The sequence below is a fragment of the Cordyceps javanica genome, chromosome 1 (assembly GCF_051103115.1).
Source record: "Cordyceps javanica chromosome 1, complete sequence".
Taxonomy (NCBI): domain Eukaryota; kingdom Fungi; phylum Ascomycota; class Sordariomycetes; order Hypocreales; family Cordycipitaceae; genus Cordyceps; species Cordyceps javanica.
This window is the reverse complement of record NC_139295.1, coordinates 306,280-330,452: the sequence shown is the minus strand read 5'-3', so window position 1 is coordinate 330,452 and position 24,173 is coordinate 306,280. Positions and strand designations below refer to the sequence as shown.

Genomic DNA, 24,173 nt, shown 5'->3' with positions numbered 1-24,173 from the left:
AGTCGATGGAGCTGGCAAAAATGGTGGGATATGGCGAGAGAAGGATGGAAAAGGTGGTAAGTGGAACAAGAAGAGAAGATTTGAGGGTGTGGGAGAAGGAAAGGATGGAGGGGAGAAGGGATGGGAGGAGGAGAAGGGGAGGAGAGGAGAGGGGAGAAAGAGGGTGAGGGTGGGCGTGTTGCGTGTGGTACTTGGAACTGAGGTGGTGATGGTGGTGTAGGGCCATGGTTAGGTACCTGGTTACCTTGGGTAAGTTGGTGGGATAGTGTGTACTACCTACCTACCTTAGTAGGTAGGTATCTACCTAAGAACCACACCTGAGAACCTGCCTACTTACCAGTGACGTTAGTTAGTACTCAGTAGGTAGGTAGGTACTACGGCGGATTACTTACCTGCAGGCTGCAGATTACTGATAGTTGGTGTGGCTTTTTAGCACATGCTTAGCGTGCTTGGAGGCGTGTTACAGCGCTCCTGGCCTGTGTTGGGCGCCGCTACTGGGCGCTATTTACAGCGGCACTACTCAGTAAGTGGCGGGCTAGAGCAAACGCGCTATTCCGTTTGTCGTCTTGGCCACACTGGTCCGACATCGGGATACTTGTCCTTGGCTGGCAACCACCACCAGAGCATTGGTACCCTCGCTTTCCGGGGTAAAGAGTTGCTTGGCCGGTGTTGTGGAGCTGCCATCTCGATTCTGCCACTGCCTGCAGCCAAGCTTCCCTCCCCACGACGGTCAAGGCACAGACTGCCGCAATCCAGTCTGGGAGCTGGTGCAACTCTACTACTGAGCCCAGCTTTCATTACTGTTCATCTTGTTGAGGGGTACGAAGTACGGACTGCAGTATTGGTACAGGACAGTTCGTTTGCTGCACAGAAAAGGACCTGTCCGTTCCTGTGTGCGTTGATGGCTGCAGCATTACAGAAACGCTTCGCAATGACACCACAAACAACAGGGCACTCGAGACACCACTCAATCAATACTGGTACACGCCGACGCCCCAGCCCTGTCTGTCACAAACCTGCTGCCTGCCAACCACAGTTCCGCAAAAACGAATAGGGGTCTGCACAGCTGTCTTGCCCGTCTTGTCTTTCACAGCAATACCAGAAAGCAGGCTGGCAGGACCCGAACCAATACTCCGTACGGATTACTGTCTCGCTCTTTTCATTACCCTGTCATCTGTGACGCGGGATCGGCATGGGATCCTGACCTGACCTATGCCTGGCATCCTGGGTTACTCCAACCAACCCACCATCCTCGTTTCGACTCCCCGCTGTTTACTGTCTCTATCCGCTGCAGGGGAACGCACGCCTCACAATCCAGAGCTTCGCGGCTTCTAGCGGGCGGTGGCCTCGGAGCTAATCCGTCTGTGGTGGGTGACGGAAACGGACAGAGGCTACCAGTACCTATACTGTACCCTCTTGCGAGCAAGCCATCTGAGGCTGCAACCCCAAGGCCATCTAGGTGGTAGCGGCGGTGGGTGGCGACAGATTAAACAGCCACTGTCGCCGACAAGCACGTCTTTGTTACATCTGGTCCTTGGCTTGTCCGTGTTGCATTCGCGTGCCGTGGTGAGCCCATTCTGGCGCCTGGTGGCCCCAGCTACATACTACCTTCTTACGACCGCGCGGCGGTACATCATCCACACACCCGTGCTGCCGTGTTTGCTACACACAATGACGATGATAGCTAACGGCCGCTGCAGCACGTCAGTTATGAAACAAAAGAAAAGAGTTTGGATGATGTACTTACATGCGCCCGGCGTGCAGCCTACCGCTCCCCATCCACATGTGGCAGCCAGCGGCCGAGACCTGACCTTTTTACTGCCGATCACCAAAAGCTTGTTCACGTCGCCAATCAGTGACGTAGAGTCCTGTTGCGGGGAGATGCTGGTAACCACAGGTACTTTTGCATATAAATTTCCAGTTGAAGTACCTTGGTGTACTAGTCCTATGCCCTGCACCCTGCATGCTATTACAGTGGACTCGAGGGGCCCAAAGAGGGGCCGCCGTCGCGATCGGTGGGGCCTTTCTTTGGCAGCGCACGGGAAGCTTGAGAGCAAGGATGGCTGAATATTGGCGGCAGTTAAATCAACATGGCAAAATAATATCTGAAGAGTGTACAGTACGGAGTAATTGTAATTGAAATACAGAGATTAGCACTTGTCACATTTTCTGGCAGATGGGAGGATCGGACATGTACTACTGCTGATGACACGTGTCGGGTACGGATCATCTACCAGTTGTCAACTACAAGTGCCAACTACCAGTTGCCAGCTGCCAGCTGCCAACGGCACCGACTGGTTCTGCAAACACTCCCAGTACCTACCGTCTCGCTCTTCTCGTCATGACATCAGCATGGCAATACTCTCTTTTCCTACATCCACGTACTGCGTCAATATTAGCTTTCCCGCAGATGCATTTGCTTGGGCAACAACGAGATGCCATGCCTCCATCAACCATCCCAACCCTTCTCCGCTCTAGATCTATCATAGAGGCCTGGTCCACTCCCCGCTTCTCCCAGCGTCTCCTGCTAGATTCACCCTGGCCCTCGTACCCTTTGCCTCGTCAGCCCATTCGCCCTCGTCGCCAGCACCACTTTGCGTCACGGTTGTCTGCCGAAACGTTTCGCTTAGGCCGTCTGCTCACGCCATCTCCGACTATTCTGCTCCGACTGCCACACAACCAGCACCATCAGGGTAAATCGTCAGCCAAGCCTGTCACCACGCGCAGCCTCAATAATGACTGTTGCTGTGTCACCGCACTGTCGACGACATGCAACCTCCCACGCCCGTCACTGCGACATCTTGTCTCATCCCCAACAGATTGCAACGCTATGAGAATTGCGTTCCAGCAAGCTCTCCTTGAAAAGCCCCTCCCAAGAACAACTTCTGCTCACACCACCCGCAACGCAAGATGCATCTAGAACTGCATATTCCCCCCACCACCCTCGCCCAATCAACCCGGCACTTACGAATCCGACTATCCAACCAACTTATCCGCATTTCTGTGTTATCAACCAAGCCAACGCCAGCCACATTTTTTTAAGCGGGCTATCCCTCCAAAACCCACCGTATTGCGCCCTCGACCTGTTCGGCGCTAGAGCTAGAGGATGTGAGCTTGTGAGTTTTGCGGGGTAGATGAAGAGTGTCAAGTCGGCCAAACCTTAGCTTGCCGAGGGTTATGAGAAGATGGGCAAGCATTTCCCCAGAATCCCGCACAGACTTGAAAACCCCGCCCATACCATGACACTCTTTGTCTCTCCGGACAACGCAGCCACTGTACTTGTCCACTCCGCGTCGCGAACGGCATGGTGGTGAGCAGAGGGGAGGGGCGGCCGGGGGCGGAGTTGCCAAATCAGCCCCGTGAAGAAGATATAGGGTGGCGGCATGGACAACGTGGCTCGGCCGGCAAACGGGGCACCCAGATCCAGGGAGCCATTCTTCTCGTACCAGTACGACGGCTGCGTACGCCGTGGAGTCGGTTGCGAGCTGCCGCCTTGGCCTGGTGGAGAGCGGTTGACTGGCAGCACGCCAGATAACACAACTGTGGTGCACTGGGAGTGACCCCATTGGCCAGAGCTAAAGCTGCCTACATGTCTCGACAGACAGAAGGAGCCGTGCAGCTTTTATCCACTATCGCAGAGCTGCTTGCTTAACTCCGCGATGCCCGCGATTGTATCTATCTGCTTCCTATGTGAGATGGTTGTTATCTACGTCACGTCGAGCAAAGGAGCGCTGCAAGTCGACGTGAATTGCTCTGACTTGGGTGCGGTTCATCCCGTAGATCTTGGCCATGTACTCCGTACAGTCAACAACCAAGATTGTAGAGGCGACCAAAGTGTCGCGCCCTCTGCAAGCCTCTGATCACACACACCATGCTCGTTTATGCTAATGCCAACCTCGCAAATACGCCCAAGGAATGAATGTCCGCTTGAAAGTAAGAACCACGCATGGCATGGGCCATATAAACTAGCCAAAGGAGAGAAACGCCTATAATATGCAAAAGCAGATACAATCCACTCACACGTTAACCAATATGTACCCGGTACAGCAACCCGGCATCTCCCCCTCCCGCATGACATATTCATAACGCATAAGAATCGTAGACTGTCTCTTTCTCTCCGCCCCTCCCTTTCTCTCTAAAGAACAAAACTCACCTCCCCCTTTCACGGTTTCTGTCCGCCGCAGAGCCCGCACACGCCACAGTCTCCCGCATTCACGTACCCCGTCTCGCGGCACCCCGTGTCCCTGCACGCCCACGAGCCCTGCACCGCGTCCGGCCGCAACACGTTGGCGCACGCCGCGCAACGCAACGCCCCGGCGTCGTTGTCCAGCGAGCACAGCGGGCACGGGATCAAGGTCGGCACGGTGCCGACGACGACGACGCCGCCGGCAGCCGTCGTTCTGTCGTCTATCTCGGCCGGGGTTTGCGGCTGCGGCGGAAGTCGTTGCTGCTGCTGCTGCTGCTGCTGTTGTTGTTGTGGCGACGGAACAGGAAGACGGTGAATCGTGATGGCGGGTCTGGTGTTTGAGCCCCTCGAGGCCGTCACCGCAGGCTTTGCTCTTGACGCGGCTGCTCTTGGCTTCGTAGTCTTGGCCGTCGTATCCTTGGACGATGATGGCAGCGGAGGGACCGCGTCGCGGATGTGTGGAATGTCGTGCAGCCGAAGCGGTCGTGGCGCCGAGGCCAAAGAGGACGAGGACGACGCACCGCGCAGCAGCCCGTCCGACCTGGTTTCCGGCGGCTCATCTTTGATACGCGGCCAATCACCGACAGCACCACCGTCACCGTCAGGTTTGACGTCCGACGGCCGCGCAAACACGCGCCGCAGCTCATCGCGCTCGTTTCTCGCCGCCGGATCGTCGCCGCCGCCGCCGTCCTCGTCCTCGCACACCTTGACCATGGCGCGGCCGTCCTTGTCCTTGATCATCTTACCATCCCGATCCACCGCAACTATGCCACCCTCGTCCTCGTCCCCCTCGTAGTCGCTGCCACTCGCCGTATCGCCGCCTTGTTCGCCCCCCTCATCATCGCCCTTTACAGGCGGCGGTGCGTCATCATCCCCCGCCTCCTCCTCCACCTTTTGCTTGCCGAAGCGCGCCAGCGCTGCCGCCGCACGCAGCTCGCGGCCCCTCGCGCTGCCCGCGACGCGCGGCTTGGCGGCGACCCTCTTGCCGCCCTCGAGCTGGACTTTTTCCGCCTCGTCGGCGCCGAGAGCGGTGCCGTTGGTGCCAAACTTCCTCGCGATGCGCCTCTCCTTCTGCTCTTTCCACGACAGCGCCGGCGGCTGCTTGCGTTTCCCACCTCTGCGCCGCCGCCGCCGCGACCGGTAGGTGCCGCCGCAGAGGTGCTCCGGCAACGGCTCCTCGTCGGTCATGGCGTTCCGCTCCCAAGGCGGGGGCGCCCCGGTCGCCAGCGCCGCGCCGCGGCCCCAGAGGCCCTCCCCCGTGTAGCCCCGGGCCCAGAGGGCCGTCATGGCGGCGGCGTAGCCGTCGCGCACGGCCCAGAAGGCGCGCGAGTGGTTCATCTGCCGGCAGTGCGCGAGCTCGTGCATCATGACCATCTGCACGTACCGGAACGGCAGCCAGCGGTGCGGCGGCCGCGCCGACTTGAGCACCAGCTGGATCACCTCGCCCGCGTTGAAGTTGCGCCCGACGAACTCGCGGTTGGGCTCGTACTCTTCCAGCGTGACGACTGAAAGGTGATGCTCTTTCATGATGGGGACTAGATTTTTTTTTGGTAGTTAGTAGCATGAGACAATGTATGTTGGCAGAGTGGTGTACGTACGGCACTGCGCCGCGATTCTCTCGAGAAAGTTCTCGGCAACGGCAGAGTCCGGGCCCGGAAGAGCCTTGATAAAGACAATGTTGGCATTGGGCTGCGTTCGCCGGGCGTTCAGCCGCTGGATGCCCACGGGCATGACGCACAAGGTGCTAGGCACCCACACGCGCACCCGGCGATGTTTTCTGCTCTCTGGGCTGTTTCAGGATTTCACTGCAATAGCGCACATAAAGATACAGCAAATGTTGTCACGTCCCAATCGGACGAGAATCAGAATAAATCCATAATTTACAGTCTCTTGGGTGTAGTTGATGAGTTACAAGAAAGTTGAAGGCGTGACTGGACGTGAACATCTCCATCGCGAAATCACGTGATTTTAATAGCTTTTATGAATTATAGGTAGTCACTTTATTTATTATTAAACCAAAGTATATTTAACTAAGAGCAATTTTATATAAAGAAGTTTTTAATAAGTTTTTATATTATTTCAAGGTCAAGTTTAGTTCTACCTCAGTCCGTCTTACTCTTGAATAAAGTTTTCTATCCTTCTTTATATACTCATCTTTTATTAGGGGTATTTATGATACCATTCTCCGTCAAAGGTTCAGGTTGAAAGGACTATATTTCCCATTAGCATGGATGTTTCTAGAAAGGCAGGATAGATCGGTACTATTATGGTAGAAGTATGAAGTTTGTAAATACTGCCTATCCCGTCTGGTTTTACTATCAATATTTTCGCCAATGACGGCCGTGTGCACCTATTTACACTTTCATTCACGCGCTCTGCACGTAATTATCTACCTATTAGTTAGATTCTTCGAGCCTAATATATGCATTTAACAAGAGAGTCTTCTTCCGTCAGTCTTCTCGAAAATCCGCGAGGTGCAAAGTCTGAGACTGTCATGAAGCAGCGAGTGTGACAGTCGTTATGATGGCACAATTCAGGTGGCGAAAAAGGCTCTGGTTAGCGAGTGCTGAATATATATATATATATAAAGCTGAAATTACATTTTAATGATTTCTATTAGTATTATTATTTAATTATCAAAAGAGGTATGTTATGACAAGTGGCTACTTTGCCATGTTGACCACTCTGAGTATCTTTAATTGCAAATCGCGGCCAACGTTTCGTCATGCAAAAATTGCATATTGAAAAATGGGTTCTTGATGAATATCCAATATATGCTATGACATGCCTATATATATCCATTTCTGTTGGATAGTAAAACGCTCATGTATATGCAAAATGCTCGCTAAATATAACAAGGTATTCTAAACACGCCAAAAATCAAGAGGGCCTGATCATGGCCTCGGCGCGAAATTCCTCCCTAGCCTCAACGTTTGAGATGGCGCTCTGAACGGCGCTTGTCAGATCAATGTGGAAGAGTGGCCTGTCTAGGCCGCTCACGACGGCACCCTTGCGGCGCTGGCGGAGAGTAGCCGCCAGATTCGGCGGCTTCTCTTCATCGAGGGCCGTAGAAACGGGCTCGTCAGAGTCCGAGGCACCCAGGTCGCCCGCCTTGCCCATCTCTTCATCAAACACTTGACTGTGGCGGAGAGCGAGCGCCAGGTCACGATCGTGCTCGCTTTCCTCGGCAACGGCGGCGGCAGAGTCTTTGCCGCCGATTTCGGCAACGCTGAAGATGGAACGCCAGCGGTGAGGGGTACCGTCCGAAGGGGTAGTGGGCACGCCGAAGCCGCCCGCAATCAGGGCACGCTTGGTCCAGCGGTTGTTGATGCAGGCAATGTGCCAGTCCACCACCTCTGGGGCCGTGTACTTGTCAAGCTGGTTGCGGACATCGATGAGGCGCTGGACCGACGTAATGTCAACATTGTTCACGGAGCTGAAGTCGAGAATGATAGCCTTGAGGGTTGGCAGCCGATCCTCGTGGGTCTCGCGGCTCTTGGCCGTCTTGCGCGGCCCCGGGTTGTTCCACGGCCGGTCACCCTTGCGGTCAAACATCTCAGGGCTAGTCCGCTGTGTCTGGGACTTGATGAAGTCGACAAGGTACTCCAGAGAGTGGTTAGCGTTGGGGTAGTTGAAGCCTTCGGAGAAGCGGTAGATAAAGACGCCGGGATACGGGTTCTCGAGCTCCACCTCGGGGTTGGATCCGTCGCCGTGGTCCAGAGGCAAGAAGACGTTGCGGGACGAGTTCTCGAGGGGCTCCGAAAACGTGCCATACTCGCCAACTAGTTGCTTGTGGTCGGCTCCTATGACGTGGTCGCCGAGGACAGAGTGGACGCGCACCTTGCCCATGAAGCGGCCACGTGCCTTGAGAATGCGGAAGAGGAGTATGGCTGCGGAAAGACAGACGGTGGCATACAACCCTTCCTCAATGTGCACAAAGACACTAACAAAAACGCCAATAAAGAAGACAAAGACTTCAAGGGGCGAGACTCGCCAAAACTGGTAGACGGTGTTTGGAGGAGTAATCAGGTCACCGACGGCGTGAATGATGACGGCAGCCAGAGATGCGCTGGGGATATAAAAGAAGACTGCCGTGAGGAGATAGGTGGCAATCAAGACGACGATGCCGGTAATGATGCCAGCAGCGGGGGTGCGGACGCCCGCCTTGGAATTGACGGCAGTGCGGCTGAAAGAGCCAGTCGAGGGATAGCCGCCGAGGAAGGGTCCGAGAATGTTGGTCATGCCGATGGCGACCATTTCCTGAGAAGGGTCTATGGTGTAGTTATTAACACGACCAAAGGACTTGGAAATGGCAATATGCTCGACCAGCATGACGATGACGGTGGCGGGCAAGTGCGTGGCAAATTTGGAGATGAGAGCATTATCCAAGTGAGGGGAGCCGACCTTTTGGAAGCCCTTCGGAACCACGCCGAGGACGCTAAAGGCCGGATGCTCACGGCGGGTGCGGTTGACAAGCCACGAGATCATTGTGTAGAGCAGAATGGCAAAGACGGTTCTCATAGTGTTGGCAAAGAAGATGATGCGCTTCTTGTTGGGCCATCGCTCGGCGGCGCGGGTCAGCGTATATCGGATGAGGTAGAGCAGAAACAGAGCCGAGAGGCCGAGTGCGGCGTCTAGCTTGACATGAGCAAGATTTTTGAGGGTGTTGATGATGACCTTGTATGGTGCATCTCTGTTGGAGAAGCCATGAAGGCCAAGAAGAGCAGGCAGTTGGCTGACGGCGATAGTAATGGCTGAGCCAGTCATAAAGGCAGACAAGGATGTGATGGAAATCAAGTCAACCAACCAACCCAGACGCAAAAGACCCATAGCCAAGACAATGCAGCCGGCAATGATGGATAAAGCAGAGGCGATGGCATTTGCCGAGTAAGGCAGGCCAGAAGACCGCAAGTCTGCCACAACTGTGCCGACGACGGTAGAGAGAACGGCAACGGGGCCTATGGATATATCCTTTGAGGTGCCAAAGATCCAGTAGATGATGACGCCCATGAATGAAGAGTAAAGTCCAAACTGGGGCTCAAGGTTGGCGAGCATGGCATAGGCCATGCCCTGGGGTACGAGGACTGCACCGATGGTGATGCCAGCGATGAGATCACCAGCCAGCCATTGCATATTGTAGTGGGTGATCCAGGAGAGGAAAGGGAAGAGAAATTTGATATAGGTGGCTGTCTCCTCACGGGTAGGGACCTGCTCATGAAGCCATTCGAGAGATGTGGGAGGGCCCTCGAAGAAAGAATCGCTGGTTTGTGTGGACATGACAGACTCGCCTCTGGTGACGGCATCGCGGTTGTGGCCGGGTTCCTCTAGGTGGATGCCAAGAGCCTTGGCGAGGCCCTGGCCGATCTTGCTGGAAATGCCAGACATGGCTATAGCTTGGAGGACTCTGCGTGCAGGAGAGGGGAGGAGTGACGAAGGTGGGAGAGGAGGGAGGCGGATATATCGTTTGGTGGTCGGAGCTACGCGGTCATGCTGATTTTAATAAATGACAGCGCGAGGGGATCTGAGACAGCACAGCTTGTAATGCGGCAGCTGATTTGAGGTTGGAATAGCCTCTTTGGGAGTGAGAGGTGTACAAGGCGTGCCGGCACGCCGGGGGAGATGAAGCTTGGGCGCTGGCGGAAGCAAGCAAGACAAAGGACAAGTGTTATCGAGACCGAGCAGGCGGCACGCCGCAGACGAAGGTAAGGGGGGATGTCAAGATGGTAATCAGCGGCGGCGCTGTTGGTGTTGTGGCTTGCGTGGGTGAGGAATGGAAGGGAGCAGCTTTTGTGTAAGCCGACGAGCCACGGGACGCACCAAGGAAGCTGGACGTTCAATCTGCGTCAGACGCGGCGGCTTGTCGGCGTGGGGTCAGCTGGGCGCGAGCCGGGTGACTCTGAGCGAAACAAGGCGTAAATCTAAAAAAAAAAAAAAAAACTCAAGAGGCGTCTGCGGGGAGGGGGCGATGGAAGGGCCGGAAAAGGCTGCTAAATCTGGACGGTGGTCGGGCTAGATCATGTCCGGTGAGAGGAGATTTGCAGGTTCTCGGCCAGGACGGAATCGCGAGGTGGCGGGGTTGCGGACGTGGGAGTAGTAGGAATCGTAGTTGTAATGATATAAGCAGTTGTAATTGTAATTGTTATCAATGTTGTTGTTGCGCCGTTTGTCACGTCCCGATGGAAGAGGGTAGATGGATGCCTTGATCAAGTGCCGACAGGAGGATGCCATGACTTTCATTCTCCGCGCTCCCCGACGAGCCTTGTATTCGCCCCCCCCCCTTCTTTTGTTCACTACCGCCAGGCTCTCTGGCTCTCTCTCTCTCTTGGTGTCGTGTCATGGACGGGCGGGTGACGCTGGAGAATCACGACATCAGCATGGCGTTGTTGACGCTCCACACTGGAGACATGTCGCCATCGGCCCTAACCTGGAGAAGCAAAGGGCCAGTGTCAAGTCCACCAGATACAGTGGGCGACTGGGGTTGAATGTGGGAAAGGGACTGTCTGTGGCACTGGCGGTAGTTGAGTAGATTGTGTTGGATGATTGAAGAAAGATTTTTGATGGATCATGTACTCAGCAGCTCAGTAAACAAGATGCAACAAGGCAAGTGTGGGGTGTGGCCTGTAGCCTGTGGGTGGGTGACGGAGATTTGCTGAAGCATTATTCTTTATTTCCAGGGCACCACCATTTACTGCCTCCAAGTAGATCACCCGAAAGATTCCAAGCGCCTTTCTGCTGACAAACGCCGGCCATTACAGGCGCAATTGGTCATTAATAAGTACTTATTTGTCTCAGTATGAGTTGCACTGTAAAATGGAGACTTGCAAGGCCGGGACAATAGAAGAAAAATTGGTATCAACTAAAATCTACCAAAGACTAGCCTTGATATTTTTTTTTTTTTTTCATTTTTTTCCTGTCAGAGAGTCGTTGCGAGTGTTGAGGTGTATCTGTACATCAAGTGGATTCATTAGTAGTGGCAGATGATAGGATCCCACTGTACCAGTAAGTACCTGTCTGGCCTAGGTACTTACTGATCCAACATATCTCCATCATCACTGAATCCTGTTATCACCAAGCTACCCAGTAGGCCGACGATCCGGTTCCATCAGAACCATTTTTCACTTTTTCGCTTTTCCTTTGCCCTCATGCACTCCCAAATTTCTGATTCAATTCTACACACACCGACCGCTTTCTACCAAACCCATCTTTTCCTTGGCTGCCGACGTCATCGCTGCTGTCTGCGTAACCGTGATACCAGACCCGACCATGGCCTTGTGCGATCTATACCATCTCGGCCGACGTCAGCGACACCCCGACCAAGAGTCTTCCACCTACCTTTCTAGTGACACTCGCGCAACAGCGCGTGCCGCGTGCGTGCCGCGATAACCATCTCGGGCCCGCGATGCCGTCTTGGCTGGCACAGCACCCCACCCAGTCTAATAAAGCCAAATTGCATCGGAGATGCCCCTCTTCCCAAGGTCCCGGCCCTCGTCCACGACACACTTGACACCATCCTGCTGTCCAAGAGTAGGGTCTGGGTCTCAGATACACTTGGCCCGAGTCTACTCAAAGACGCCGACCCGCAAAGACTTTTTGTCCTCTAGTAGACTGGGAACCCGTTCATTCCTTGAGTCCCGGTGGGCTGCGACCTGCAAATGCCACGAGCCTAGGCCCCATACCTTGCTAGTCAGAGGGTCCGGGGCCTGGACCAAGTACTTGGACGGACGCTTTCGGTGGCGACGGCCAACCGCGCCTTTTATAATGTACTGAGCCGATGTTGAATGCCCCCAGATACTCAGTAGTTTGTACAGAAACCATGCGCATGGCACAGATTGCAGAGTACAGATTCCAGATTAGGCTCTGCGGGTAACCCCTCGGGCAAAAAGCCGCCCCACATGCCGCTCTTGAAGCATTTGGCACCCACTCTGGCTTTGGCGTCCCCAAGCATTTGTGCCTGATGAAGAAGCCATTATATACGAACCAAGACCTCAACCACAATGTCTGCTTTGACTCGCGGTCCTAATTTTGCCAATCTCTTGAAGACCGGACAGTACTCTGACTTGAAGTTGATCTGCGGTGGCAGAGAGTTTCATGTGCATAGAGTGGTTGTCTGCTTGCAATCCGATGTTCTTGCCGCCGCGATCCGGGGCCCTTTCCAAGTATGGTCACCTCCAAGGCCAGCTGACAAGGAAAAGAATTCTAACCGAAAAACAGGAAGCAAAGACAGGTACCATCGCTATAGAGGAGTTTGACGCAGACACTGTCGAGAGGATGGTGCAATTCCTGTATACCGCAGACTACGGCCCGTCGCTTCCCGACTCAGAGCGGCCCGACGATGGCGCCGTGGTTGTCGCTAGTTCTGCAGCACAAGAGCAAGATTTGCTACAGCACGTTCATCTGAACTCGATCGCAGATTACTATAATATCAAAGCGCTCGCCGATCTTAGCAAGACAAAAATTCGAGACGCTTTGCAGAATACCGCACCGGATGAAGCGTCATTGCTCGACGCGGCCAAGGAGGCGCTCAACACAACCGGGGACACTTCACTGCATGATATGCTCGCCGAAGCAGCCGCAGGCAACATTGCAAACTACCTCGAGACTGACCAGTTGGCTGACCTGGTTGGCAGCTTCGGCGTGAGAATCCTCGAGAACGTAGCTGCCCTGCAAGGGGAGCTGCGGCTCCAGAACAGGTTTCTTCAGAGAGAGCTCAACAGTGAACGAGCGCGCCTCAATGCTGCCGAAGCAAGGTCAGCTCGAATCATGGACGACTTCAGCGTCTGCCTGGAGAGGCTAGCGGAACGACGCGCCTGCCGAAATCACAACTGCCAAGCGGATTTCAACTGCTATATCGAGGAGCGTGGCCATCCCTCTGACCCGGCCTTCATACTTCGCTGTGCCCATTGTGGTTGCTGGCACTAACAAAAATCTGCGCCGCCTTTTTTTGGTGCCAGGGAAACATGTGCCCTATGTACCTCTTTTTTTCACCCTCTTTCTTCGGGTCGTTGAAAGGATGACTGATTGCCTCTTGAGGCTGACTTGCATCGTAGATGCCGTAGATGCCCTCAACGGGGTGCCGGACCCCTTCTACACGGCAGGTCGACGCGGTCTAGCGAGACTTCAGGCAAACTGATCATCTCGAGAATCAGTAATCGCGCGATGACGCCATGTTGGAAGTAAGATACGGATAGCAAAGCAGCCTACCCGTTTTCTGTTTCGCCAGCGTATTATCATCATTCTGCGCACGGGTTTCGGCTGAATGATTTGCAGAATAGCTGTCATAGGCGCCGTCTTCTGCTGACTAGCAGTCTCGGCGGTCAACCTTGCGGCGGTTTAGCCACCCTCGCACCTGTGAGGGCTGTAAGACAACATAACACGACAACCGCTCAGACAGCCTTTACTCAAGGGAACCCGTTGACAGCAATTGCTGCTGACACTGTCGAAACAGTACGTGTTGCTTACATATCCTTTGATAATGTTGCTTCTGGTGCAAGCGACCGAACTGAATTGGAATGGCGGAAAGAGTACACTCTCTGAGCCATCGGCCACTTCATTGGAAAACATTGGGGCGGTGATATTCCTACTAAGTCAAACATACTGAAGATTGGCTCGTTCATCGCCTAGTTTTGAACAGAGTTTCCCGCCGGCGGCTCAGCCGTCATTCGATCCGCAAAGCTGGCAAGCTTTGGCGCTCTCAACGAGATGGATGAGTGTATCTGGGAGGTGACTTGAGAACCATTATCGATGCACGCACATGAGTGTACGAACAAAGCTCGCATCTTGCCCGCGGTCCGAAGTACGCGGTTCTCTTTCAATACTCGCTTGACTATTTGAAATGTTTGAGCAATTGCATCTTGACCACCTGGCCCACCAGCGGATCGATCCAGGCTAAAGCGGATACATGACAGGAAGCTGAAAGGCTTTTCAGGTTTTTCTGTCAGTGAGTCTCCTGTAATGACAAACTATATCAAAAAAAGAAAGGGATACCTGCATCTCGTCCCGATTAGTCGAAGTTGAGAGTATGACACGACTCGTGACGTGCCACGTGCAAAACTACAAGGGCTCATATGGTAGAAAGTCCTTCGGCAGTGAAGGATCAAGCCTTCATTGTGATATACCTCAAACCTGCTTTAAAATTTACGCGGCGATCCTCCCCACCATTTTTCCTATGACACCAGCTGCCTGGCAGAGAGCTACTGCACGCCGTGCGTACAAAATCGCCACATCGGACCGGGGTCCAAGCGCTTCGACACAGCGCGGTATCGATTTCCCAGAGATACCAGACCTTGACGTTGCGCAATATCAAAATCAAAACTAAGATTGGGTTCGGGCTAGGTGCGGGCAATTATTTCCATCCCGGCACACGTCGTAGCCTGAGCGCTAGACCTACCGTAGGATCAGCGAGTCCTGACGCAGTCCGAGCACTGCATGGCAGGGCCACAACATCGTACCATCTTGCGCCGCACTAGGCTCGGTTGGCTGCTGCTCTGGTTGTAAATGATAATGACCGTTGACGAAAAGTGGTTCAATAAGGGTCCATCATTGACGCCGCACAGCCGGTATGGTGCCAGCCCACACAACGATCTAGGTAGTTACCCAGGCAGTGCTCTCGCTCTGGGCCCGCTCAACGGCTACGAATCAGATCATGGTCCTTGATGAATCTTCTATAGACTGGCAATCCATGTCTCGGCTTATACAGATGGACCTCTACGAGATTATTCGATAGACTTGCGAAAGGAATGCCTCTCCTGTCAGCAAGAAGGTCCTCGGACAGTTGGTAATGCGCCGTGCTTGACTTGACAGTCGTTCGAGATTCCACTGGCCGATTCGGGCCTCGAAAAGGATCACTGAGAAGCCCTCGGACAAGATTACGGTTATTTTTTCGTCCTCGCTCTTGAGATGTACTCAACGAGCTAATGTCGGTTGACGGCGTCCGTGCCGCCGCCGCCGCCGCCGTGCGCCTGCAGCTCCAGACAGAGGCTGTCGCTAGCAGCTGCTCATCGAATCATCGCAACCAACCCTGGTCTACGCCGGAAGTCAGCGTGCGGGAAGCGGAATCTTGGAAGTATAAGAAAAGCCATGCGGAAATCTTCGATGTGGATACATACTTTGATTGCAAAAAGTCCAATTGTTAGTCAAATCAGGGAAAGTGAGGGTCAAAACTCGGCCGACATTCGTACCTCGGATACACAGGTAGCTGTCCACCCAGCTCTTCTGAATTCACAAGCTCATGGAGTCTTGACACCTGATTACCACCGGTAGCAAGATGTTTCTATCTATATATAACTTGTCCCGGTAGCCAACACAGCTTCTCGTCAGGTCTCAGCTCACCCTCTTCTCCTTCAACCTACTCCGAGCCCAAAGCTGGCAAACATGCGCTGGACAAATCTACACCTTTATTGCTGTCTTTCACTTGGATTGATTTGTGAAGCACAACCGTACAGCCTACTCCCGCGTCAGCTCGCTCCATATGTGTCCGCGATAGCCTCTCTGCTTGGTGGGGACGGGTTCATTACTGCGACATACGGCGCCATCCAAGGACTTCTCGGCCGCGACGAGGAATTCGATTTCGTGGTCGTAGGCGGCGGCACAGGCGGGAACGCGGTAGGATACCGATTAGCAGAGGCGGGTTTCAGCGTCGCCATCATCGAAGCTGGAACCTTTTTCGAGTTTTCCAAGCCGGGATTCTCCACGGTCCCGGGCCTTGATGTCCTGTTCATCGGCTCAGACAGTTCCGAGGCCCTTTTCCCGGCCGACTGGAAGTTCCAGACGACACCACAGCAAGGCGCAAACAATCGCAAGTTTCACGTGGCTCAAGGAAAATGCGTGGGCGGCTCATCCGCTTGGAACTTTATGATCCACCACCGAGGCCCCAAGGGCATGTATGACCAATGGGCCGAGGCCGTGGGCGACGACAGCTACAAGTAGGTCAATAAGCAGCATCATGAGCGTGCAGTTCAATGATCTCGTTAACAAGGGTTCAGAATCGGCAGCTTCGAGCCATATTACAAGAAATTCGCCACATTCACCCCAGGCAGCGCCTCCAAGCGCCCGGCCGGTACCTGGTCCCAGTCTGCCGCATCCGACTTTGCTCCTCCGGGACAGGGCGGCCCCGTCCAGGTCGGCTACACAAACTTTGTCTCCGACTGGTCGCAGTGGCTGCAGAAAGGCCTGCAAGCCGTCGGGCTCAAAGAAACCGACGGATACGATCGCGGCCAATTGCTGGGCTACCACTACACCGAAACAACCACGCGAGAGTCCGACGCGACCCGTAGCTCGTCTGCTGAGTACATTTACACCGCAAACAAGAAGAAGTGGCGCAATCTCAAACTCTTTACCAATACCCAAGCGTCAAGAATCAACTTTGACGCTAGCAAAAAGGCAACTAGTGTAAAGGTACTCTCAGCAGTCGGCTCCGAGTATACCATCAAGGCGAAAAGGGAAATCATTGTTAGCTCCGGAGCCTACAGCTCACCGCAGCTGCTCATTCTTTCGGGTATCGGGCCTCAAGAGACACTCGACAAACATGGCATTCCTATTGTCGCGCCGTTGCCTGGCGTCGGCCAGAACATGTGGGATCATATCTTCTTCGGACCGTCCCATGCTGTCAAGTTCAAAACGATTGACTCTATCCTACGAAACCCCATCGATCTGGCCAGTGCAGTTGGAAAGTATTTGCTTGATCATTCGGGTATCCTGAGCTCCAACGGGATCGAGATGGTCGGGTGGGAGAAGGTGCCGGAGCAGCTCAGAAATGGACTCTCAGAGGAGACGAAGCAGAAACTCGGCAGGTACTCGGACGACTGGCCGGAGCTCGAATACCTCGGCGGTAACGGGCATATAGGAACGTTTGGGTCGCTGCTCTCGCAGCCGTCCGACGGGCGACAGTACGCCACGCTCCTGGGCGCCCTCGTCGCGCCGCTTTCGAGGGGCAACGTGACCATCTCGTCCACCTCTGTCCGCGACCAGCCCGTCATCAACCCCAACTGGCTGGCGGACAAGGGCGACCAGGAGGTCGCGGTGGCTCTCATGAAGCGCATGCGAGAGGTGTGGGCGACACCGGAGCTGCGGTCCGTCTCTGACGGGCCCGAGTTCTACCCCGGCGAGCAGGTCAAGACGGACGAGCAGATCCTGGACAATGTCCGCGAGTCGCTCATGACTGTCTGGCACCCGTCCTGCACATGCAAGATGGGCAAGAAGGAGGACCCCATGGCCGTGGTCGACAGCTCGGCACGGGTGTACGGCGTCCAAGGTCTGCGTGTTGTGGATGCGAGCGCCTTTCCCTTCCTACCCCCAGGCCATCCCATGTCAACTGTCTATGCGTTGGCGGAAAAGATTGCCGATGATATCATCCGCACTGCCAAACAGTGAGGGGATAGTGCTGATACTGTGTCGGGCGGGAGGAGTACGACACAGGTAATCAGGGGTACATTAAATTAGATAAGCAAGATATATAAAAGTAGATACCTTTTCCCCCTTTTCAGACTTCTTTTTCTGAATCAATAATAATCATATACTGTTGTGCCATTCTGTCTCTTTGATTTGTATGCGTAATTGGGTATAGCTCTCTATATTGGTATGCTCAAGCCCATCTTGAACGTCATAACAACTCCAAATCCTTGGCTTGGAGCAATCGACGGCGTCAACCTCCAACGAATCTTGGACCCTCCGTCTAATATTAGATAGAATATTAAGGGGGTCTTTACAATGGGCATCCACGCTTTGCTGGAAGATTGATTAGCGATGGGCAAGCGGCTCCCGGAAGGAGAGTCAATGACTACAGAAACATATTTACCATGACTAACGTGGTAGACAAGGTGGAATAGATGACATGCCTTACGAAGCAACGCCTCGTTCTAGCCCGTCAAGCTTCTCATGCGCAAAGGACAAGCTCTTCTCAGCATTCATCAGCGCTGCGTCGTACTTTGCCACGCGATCGCCAATGGCGTGCCGAATCGCCGACTCGGTCGAGCCCCGGATGGCGACGCCGTCGCGCCGCAGCAGCCCAATCACCAAAGATGCCAGTTGGTCCGCCTCGTCGTCTCCGTCGTCTCCGCCGCATCCCTCGCCACCACCAATACCACCACCACCACCACCCCTATAGCGATGCGAAGTAGGCGAGTCGTCGAGGTCGAGTCTTCGGGTGCGGGTGGTATCGTTGCCGCCGCCAAACAAGACGCCGCGTGAGCTCGAGCCCGTTCCGGGCGTCAGCCAAGGCTGCGTGCGAGTCGGCGCCGCCGGTGTACTGGGGGCCGGCGGAACGGTCGATGCCTGGGAAAGTCTGGCCACGGCATCATCAGCGGCCGTCAGGAAGAAGCCGCATTTTTGATCGCGCGGCTTGGTACACGAGGCAACTGCAGTTTTGCTGTTAGCTTTCCTCGAGCCTTGCGAGCGAAGCAAGTAAGGGATGATGGGAAAAAGCAGCAGACATCTTTCACCAAAGCTTTGTTCCTGCTTGGAAGTGAACCAAGGGGATTCAATATCACAACCGCAAAACCATTTGCCGTTGTAGAATTTTCCGTTTTCGTAGTTTGACGTCAGCGGCATTGTGGGCAAGATGAGGGGAGGGGGGGGGGGGGGGTGTTTGACTGCTTCTTGCTTCTTGAATCGCAGTGATGATGCGAGCAGAAGTAGTAACGATGATGGACGGGAACGTGGTAAATATAAGAGTCGGCGAGCATGAGCTCCAGCCTGCCCATACTCTCTGGGAGAGTACCATTGGAGTAGGTAGGTAGGCTTGCAGTTTTGCCGTCTGTCCACTATGGCGGTTACAGGACAAGCCTGATTTGCGCAGCTTAGCTCGTCACATGCACCGCCACATGAGCTGAAATGCACGATGCAAGTAAACATGCAGCCGAATGGCTAGGAATTTCGACCAGTATGAGTGACATCTCAGGCTGCAGTCACCTCCGCAAGGCGTTTTAAGGCAGCAAGAGCAGACATGGCCAATGTACTAAAACAGCTAAAAGCTATGATAAAAAGGGAAAACAAAAAGCAGCCAAGGCAAGAAATTCTCTCATTTACGCTCTGTACCCATAACCAAGTCTATGATTCCGCGAGCGGCTACTTCACACCCAGCACCGTTCGCCGCACACTCGGCGGCCATGGTGGCAGCCTTTTCCTGCATCTTCTTGGCAGAATCCCCAAGCACCACCTGCTCGAGTATAGGTGCGAGCTCCGCTGTCGAGCATTTTGGAGCGTTGCTGTAGTTGCCAATCTTGCCAATGCCAAAGTATTCGACGCGCCGAGCAAAGTCGTACGTGTCATACCATACAGGCAGGACAATTTGAGGGACACCGGCGCTAGGAGATTTACTGTTAGTGACTCTTTCGTAGACTAGAGTCTGAGAGAGATCCAAGTATACCTCACTGCCTCGAAATAGGTGTTTGCACCGCCATGGTTGACGGAGCAGACCACGGACCCCGATCTGAGCACGGACATGGGCTCGGCCAGCAGCCAGTCTACAATTCGTACACGATCATCGCCGCCAACACAACCAACACATTCATAGAGATTGGAAAATCTGATTTGTTTTCGCCCTCGGTGCGGTTGACCTTCCATAGCACCTGCACGTCCGCCTTCTGTGCATCCGCTGCGCCCAGCATATACTTGATTACGGCGGCGAGCTGCCGATTGGTGTCGTCATCACACAGAACATGAGTACCGAGATTGATGTAAACAGTTGACCTGCGTCGCAGCCAAGTAGCCAGATCAGGATCAACTTCCTCAATCGGAGCTGCCGAGCGCACAATTGGGCCACAGGGTACACCCCGAAAGTGGTGCTCGATCGTCCGGCAGCCGTGAAGAAATGCAGCAACCCCGCATGGTGTCGGAGTGCAGCCTCTGCTTTACTGAGAAGAAGTTAAAGCTTCGTCTTACAGATGCGAAAATAGGGTTAGATGGTCCAATCAGTCCATATCTGTCTTGGCCTCGGAGAAAGGTTGTATTTCCGACATCAACAAAATGCAAAAGCCAGTGTGCTTCCCACGCAAAACAGCCTTGAGTTGTGTAATTCGAAGATAATCTGTTGCGACATACCATATCGTCCAATACTCTGGAGCGGAAATAAAAGAGAGACAAAATTTACAACATGGGCTCAGACGAAAGCATTAGTAGCCTCGCTGCTCAGGTCTCCAGCCTTGCTGGCAGTTTCACCAAAAGTTTGGCAGACGTCAACATCGCAGAGCCAAACTTCAGCTCTCAGAGCCCGACGAGCTACGACGGTCTCACGGCTGAACTGTTTCTTCAGCGCCAGGGGCTCCTGGACAAGATCATGGATATGTGGTATCTTTTCCAGGGTCCCAGCGAGAGGATATTCAATTACGTCCACACTGTAAGTTGTCAGCCGGCTAATAGTGGTTTGATACAATGAACTTGGCTGAAAATTGTCTCAGTGTATGCCAGACATCATGGCGCTGAACCTCATGAACCACTTTGATTTATGGTCTGCCGTGCCTCTCAACGATTCCGCATCTGTTGGCGATATCGCCAAGCACGTTGATCTGCCCGAAGAAGTCGTCAAACGTGTTGTCGAGCACGCAATGACTCTGAGGCTGTTCCCCCCTGACGGCGACTACCGCACCACTGCGTCACCGGTCGCGTGCGGCACTCCTGCCGATCCGCAGCGCTCGTCCAGTCGACCGGCCTGCGGGCTCTCGTCTCGACCGTGCTCGACGACGCGGGCGCGCCGATGCTTGCCATGAACAAGGCGCTGGAGCTGCACGCGCGCGGACAGCCGAAGCTCAGCAAAGACATGACCAGGACGTCGTTTGCATTACATCAAAGGGGCGCCACGATTGGCAACTACACAACCTCATGGGAGTACATTGAAAACGACGGCGACGGTGAGCGCAAAGGCTGGAGGCAAAGAAACTTTGTCGAGTTCATGCGCTACATCAAGGAGATTTTCAAGCTGGAGGCTACTCTGGAGACTTCGTTTGACTGGGAAGCCCTTGGAAAGTCAACTGTCGTCGATGTGAGTTTCGAACCATCGTTTTGTTGCAAATACAACATTCATGCTGATGGGGTACCAGGTTGGCGGCTCCGGCGGACACGACTCCTTTTATCTGGCCGAGAAATTCCCCGAGCTCAAGATCATCGTGGAAGATCTGCCAGAGGTTGAGCCTGCATTTAACAAGCACCGACCCGAGGCCCTAAAGGACCGTGTTACTTTTGTAGCACACGACTTCTTCGAGCCGCAGACCGTGCAGGCGGACGTCTTCCTGCTCAAGCTGATCCTGCACGACTGGCCCGACGAGGAGTGCGTCAAGATCCTCCGCGGCTTCATCCCCGCCCTGCGACCTGGCGCCCGCGTCTTCCTGCTGGATTATGTGGGCAGGCAGGACTCGGAGGACGGACAGCCGCCAATGCCCAGGTCTATCCAGCAGATGGGCACGGCGACGGACTTGAGAATGATGGCGCTCTTTAGCGCAGAAGAGAGACCTGCCGAGGCGTGGAAGACCATCATCCGGTCTGCTGACGATCGATTTGATATTGTGCGCTTCGAGGCCAATCCATTGACGTTTTTTGTGGTTATTGAAGTCATCTGGCGCGGCTAGCCTTGCACGAAATATGTACATACATATATATACATATATATACATATATATATATACGTACATAATTAGGTCTCCAGTAATAGTATGGGGGAACAGAGTTAAAAGCTTAAAAGACTTCAAATTATATTGTGTTGCTTGTTTGTATTTGACCATCTCGTACACAGATTCTACAGCTGCCAACTGCCGTCACTATTAACAAGGCCGCTCTCAACGGTTGCCCAACATGCAGATGACCCTACCATCGACAAAAGAAGGATCTGTGTCAAAATTCTGGGCAAGATTTTTAGAAAATGCTTGATCAAATAGATAGATGGCGTGTCGGCCTCCTTCGCTTAACACCGTCGTAACCCGAAAGGTCAAGAATACGACATGAGTTCGCAGGCATGATGCTGCAGTGCAACGCCCTGCACATCTACCACAAAAAGTCCCGCTTTCTGTGCAGATGCAGTATAAAACTCTCCTTTTGTTGTGCCATTTGTGCGGTGTTCTCCGTTTTCTTGGGCACGTCAAGACGTCACATTGGCAGAGTTGCAATGGATGGAACCAAGCTACCTACCTACCCTGCCGGCCCTGCAGCTGTGTTCACCAAAAAGACGATGTTGGCGCCGGCGGAGTTGTGACGGATTGGCTTGCGCAGCTGCAGCTCTGTCTTGATCAGAAAAAGCTTGACGACCTCTCTGAGCTCTTTATCAAAGACTGCTGGTGGCGAGACATCCTGAGCTTCAGCTGGGACTGTACTACCAAACGATATCAGGACAATTTTGGCTCATTCCTCAATTCCAGCAGTAAAACTGTCAGGAATCTGAAAGTATGCGAGTTGGGTGGTCTGAAGCCGGTTCTCGTCCAGTGGGCTGGCCAGGCTTGGGTGCAGACGGCATTCACCTTTGATGCGGAACACGGCGATTGTCGTGGCCTAGTTCGTCTGGAAAATGAAGCTGACATGAACTTGAAATCGTGGAAGGTCTTTACAGAGTTGCAAGAGCTGCACCCGCAGAAACACCTTGAAGCACGTCGCGTGCAAAGTCCAGCGGCGGCGCAGAAGTCGCCGTAGGTCATCAAGACGCAGATCCTGCAGTTCTTATTGTTGGTAGGGGTACGTAGATCGAAGCATTAATCACTACAATCTTGAAACTTGTGCAAAAAGAAAAGAAAAGAAAAGAAGAAAAAAAAAGACAATGATACTTCAGGACAGTATGGTGTGGCACCTGCTACCCGTCTCAAAGCTATGGGTGTAAGGTCATATCTTATCGAGAGGCTTGGTGAGATCGGCGATATTTAGAGACGGCGCTACAACTCTGTGACCCTAAACACCCCAAAGTTTTGGGATCACTATCCATTTCTTAGATATCCCGAGAACTGGCCAGAGTGGCTGACAGGTAGCCAGGCCGCAGACTTCATGGAGCAGTACGCGACGCTGATTGACGCCGCGCACCATGGCGGAGCTCAACGGGGAGATGCTCGCCGGTCTGCGCAAAGCCGGTATGGCGTTGCTCACCGGAGAGAATGGCTACGGGCTGGCTGATCACCAACTCATTCTGGGCGGTCGCTAATATATTGATCATGGTGCCTGCGAGATTCCAGAGGACGGCACGATTATTAACGCGGACGTCGTTGCTATGGCCACCGGCTTTAAGAAGAATGCCGAAATGGTGCGCAACCTCTTTGGAAAAGATATCGTAGCGAAGCCAGACGGACTTCGTGACCTGGATGACGAGCAGGAAAGAACTGGATGGTGACGCCAGACGGGTGTCGATGGATGCTTGGTACATGCCGGGTAGCTTCTGCTGGAGCCGACAATTTTCGCGCGCTCTAGCTTTGCAGGTTGCAACAGAAGTAAATGGGGCTAAATAGATGTTCAAACATGTAAAATCTGTCGTACTGCCTATTTAAAGGCCAGAGTTAGAACTCCGTCAGTGTCAAACAGCCGGTCGGCCATTTCTGACACCATAGTCTGCGTCTTTATTGGGGGACTTGTAACGAACTACCGGATAGCAGGCGTACTAAAGTTGTATATTTGACTTCTGTGCTGTCTGAATCTGCAGGCAAGGCATCTTGTCTTCTAATAAAGCTGATTGCACTTCATGTCATGCATCCAGCGATAATGGTGTGTAGTTGCGTGCTGGTCGGGTTTCAATGTGCCCTGGAGCTCTCTAACTAAGACCCCTTTGCCTCGAGCAATTCATTCAAGGCATCCCGTTCGCTGCTATCGTCAGATGTATCAAGGACAACATTTTTATTCTTCCCCTAGTGATCGGCACTCATGCCCTAGAGCACATGAAACTCAACACAGTCCACGTCTACCTTGAATAGATCAAATGGTATCAGGCTTGCGCTCACTCGATATACCTGACAGCTTTGTGACCACCACCTTGTCAGCGTCACCAAGCATCTTTTGCGTGAAATTTGTCCCAGAATCAATGTTAAAAAAGGTT

General features: G+C 53.6%; 7 protein-coding genes across 7 annotated transcripts; 4 read left to right on the top strand and 3 right to left on the bottom strand.

Annotated features, from left to right (window-relative positions):
• Positions 1–4,162: 4,162 nt before the first annotated feature.
• On the bottom strand, positions 4,163–5,917 carry V2A60_000101 (WLM domain-containing protein; the record flags this gene model as incomplete). The annotated part of the gene is made up of 2 exons (XM_083251472.1): positions 4,163–5,721; positions 5,785–5,917. The coding sequence occupies 2 exons, from the start codon at positions 5,915–5,917 to the stop codon at positions 4,163–4,165; spliced, it is 1,692 nt and encodes a 563-aa protein (XP_083107598.1).
• Positions 5,918–7,066: 1,149 nt separating this feature from the next.
• On the bottom strand, positions 7,067–9,571 carry V2A60_000100 (sulfate transporter family-domain-containing protein; the record flags this gene model as incomplete). Its single annotated transcript, XM_083251471.1, has 1 exon — positions 7,067–9,571. One exon carries the CDS (start codon positions 9,569–9,571, stop codon positions 7,067–7,069), a length of 2,505 nt encoding a protein of 834 aa, XP_083107597.1.
• A 2,609-nt stretch (positions 9,572–12,180) lies between these two features.
• Positions 12,181–13,105, top strand: V2A60_000099 (BTB/POZ domain-containing protein; the record flags this gene model as incomplete). Its single annotated transcript, XM_083251470.1, has 2 exons — positions 12,181–12,342; positions 12,398–13,105. The coding sequence occupies 2 exons, from the start codon at positions 12,181–12,183 to the stop codon at positions 13,103–13,105; spliced, it is 870 nt and encodes a 289-aa protein (XP_083107596.1).
• Positions 13,106–15,099: 1,994 nt separating this feature from the next.
• V2A60_000098 (GMC family oxidoreductase) lies at positions 15,100–17,554 on the top strand (the record flags this gene model as incomplete). The annotated part of the gene is made up of 3 exons (XM_083251469.1): positions 15,100–15,313; positions 15,669–16,107; positions 16,168–17,554. The coding sequence occupies 3 exons, from the start codon at positions 15,100–15,102 to the stop codon at positions 17,552–17,554; spliced, it is 2,040 nt and encodes a 679-aa protein (XP_083107595.1).
• A 465-nt stretch (positions 17,555–18,019) lies between these two features.
• Positions 18,020–19,624, bottom strand: V2A60_000097 (uncharacterized protein; the record flags this gene model as incomplete). Its single annotated transcript, XM_083251468.1, has 3 exons — positions 18,020–18,537; positions 19,277–19,485; positions 19,548–19,624. The coding sequence occupies 3 exons, from the start codon at positions 19,622–19,624 to the stop codon at positions 18,020–18,022; spliced, it is 804 nt and encodes a 267-aa protein (XP_083107594.1).
• Positions 19,625–20,273: 649 nt separating this feature from the next.
• Positions 20,274–21,741, top strand: V2A60_000096 (uncharacterized protein; the record flags this gene model as incomplete). Its single annotated transcript, XM_083251467.1, has 4 exons — positions 20,274–20,516; positions 20,578–20,778; positions 20,820–21,158; positions 21,217–21,741. The coding sequence occupies 4 exons, from the start codon at positions 20,274–20,276 to the stop codon at positions 21,739–21,741; spliced, it is 1,308 nt and encodes a 435-aa protein (XP_083107593.1).
• A 1,433-nt stretch (positions 21,742–23,174) lies between these two features.
• V2A60_000095 (uncharacterized protein) lies at positions 23,175–23,477 on the top strand (the record flags this gene model as incomplete). The annotated part of the gene is made up of 2 exons (XM_083251466.1): positions 23,175–23,220; positions 23,323–23,477. The coding sequence occupies 2 exons, from the start codon at positions 23,175–23,177 to the stop codon at positions 23,475–23,477; spliced, it is 201 nt and encodes a 66-aa protein (XP_083107592.1).
• Positions 23,478–24,173: the final 696 nt, after the last annotated feature.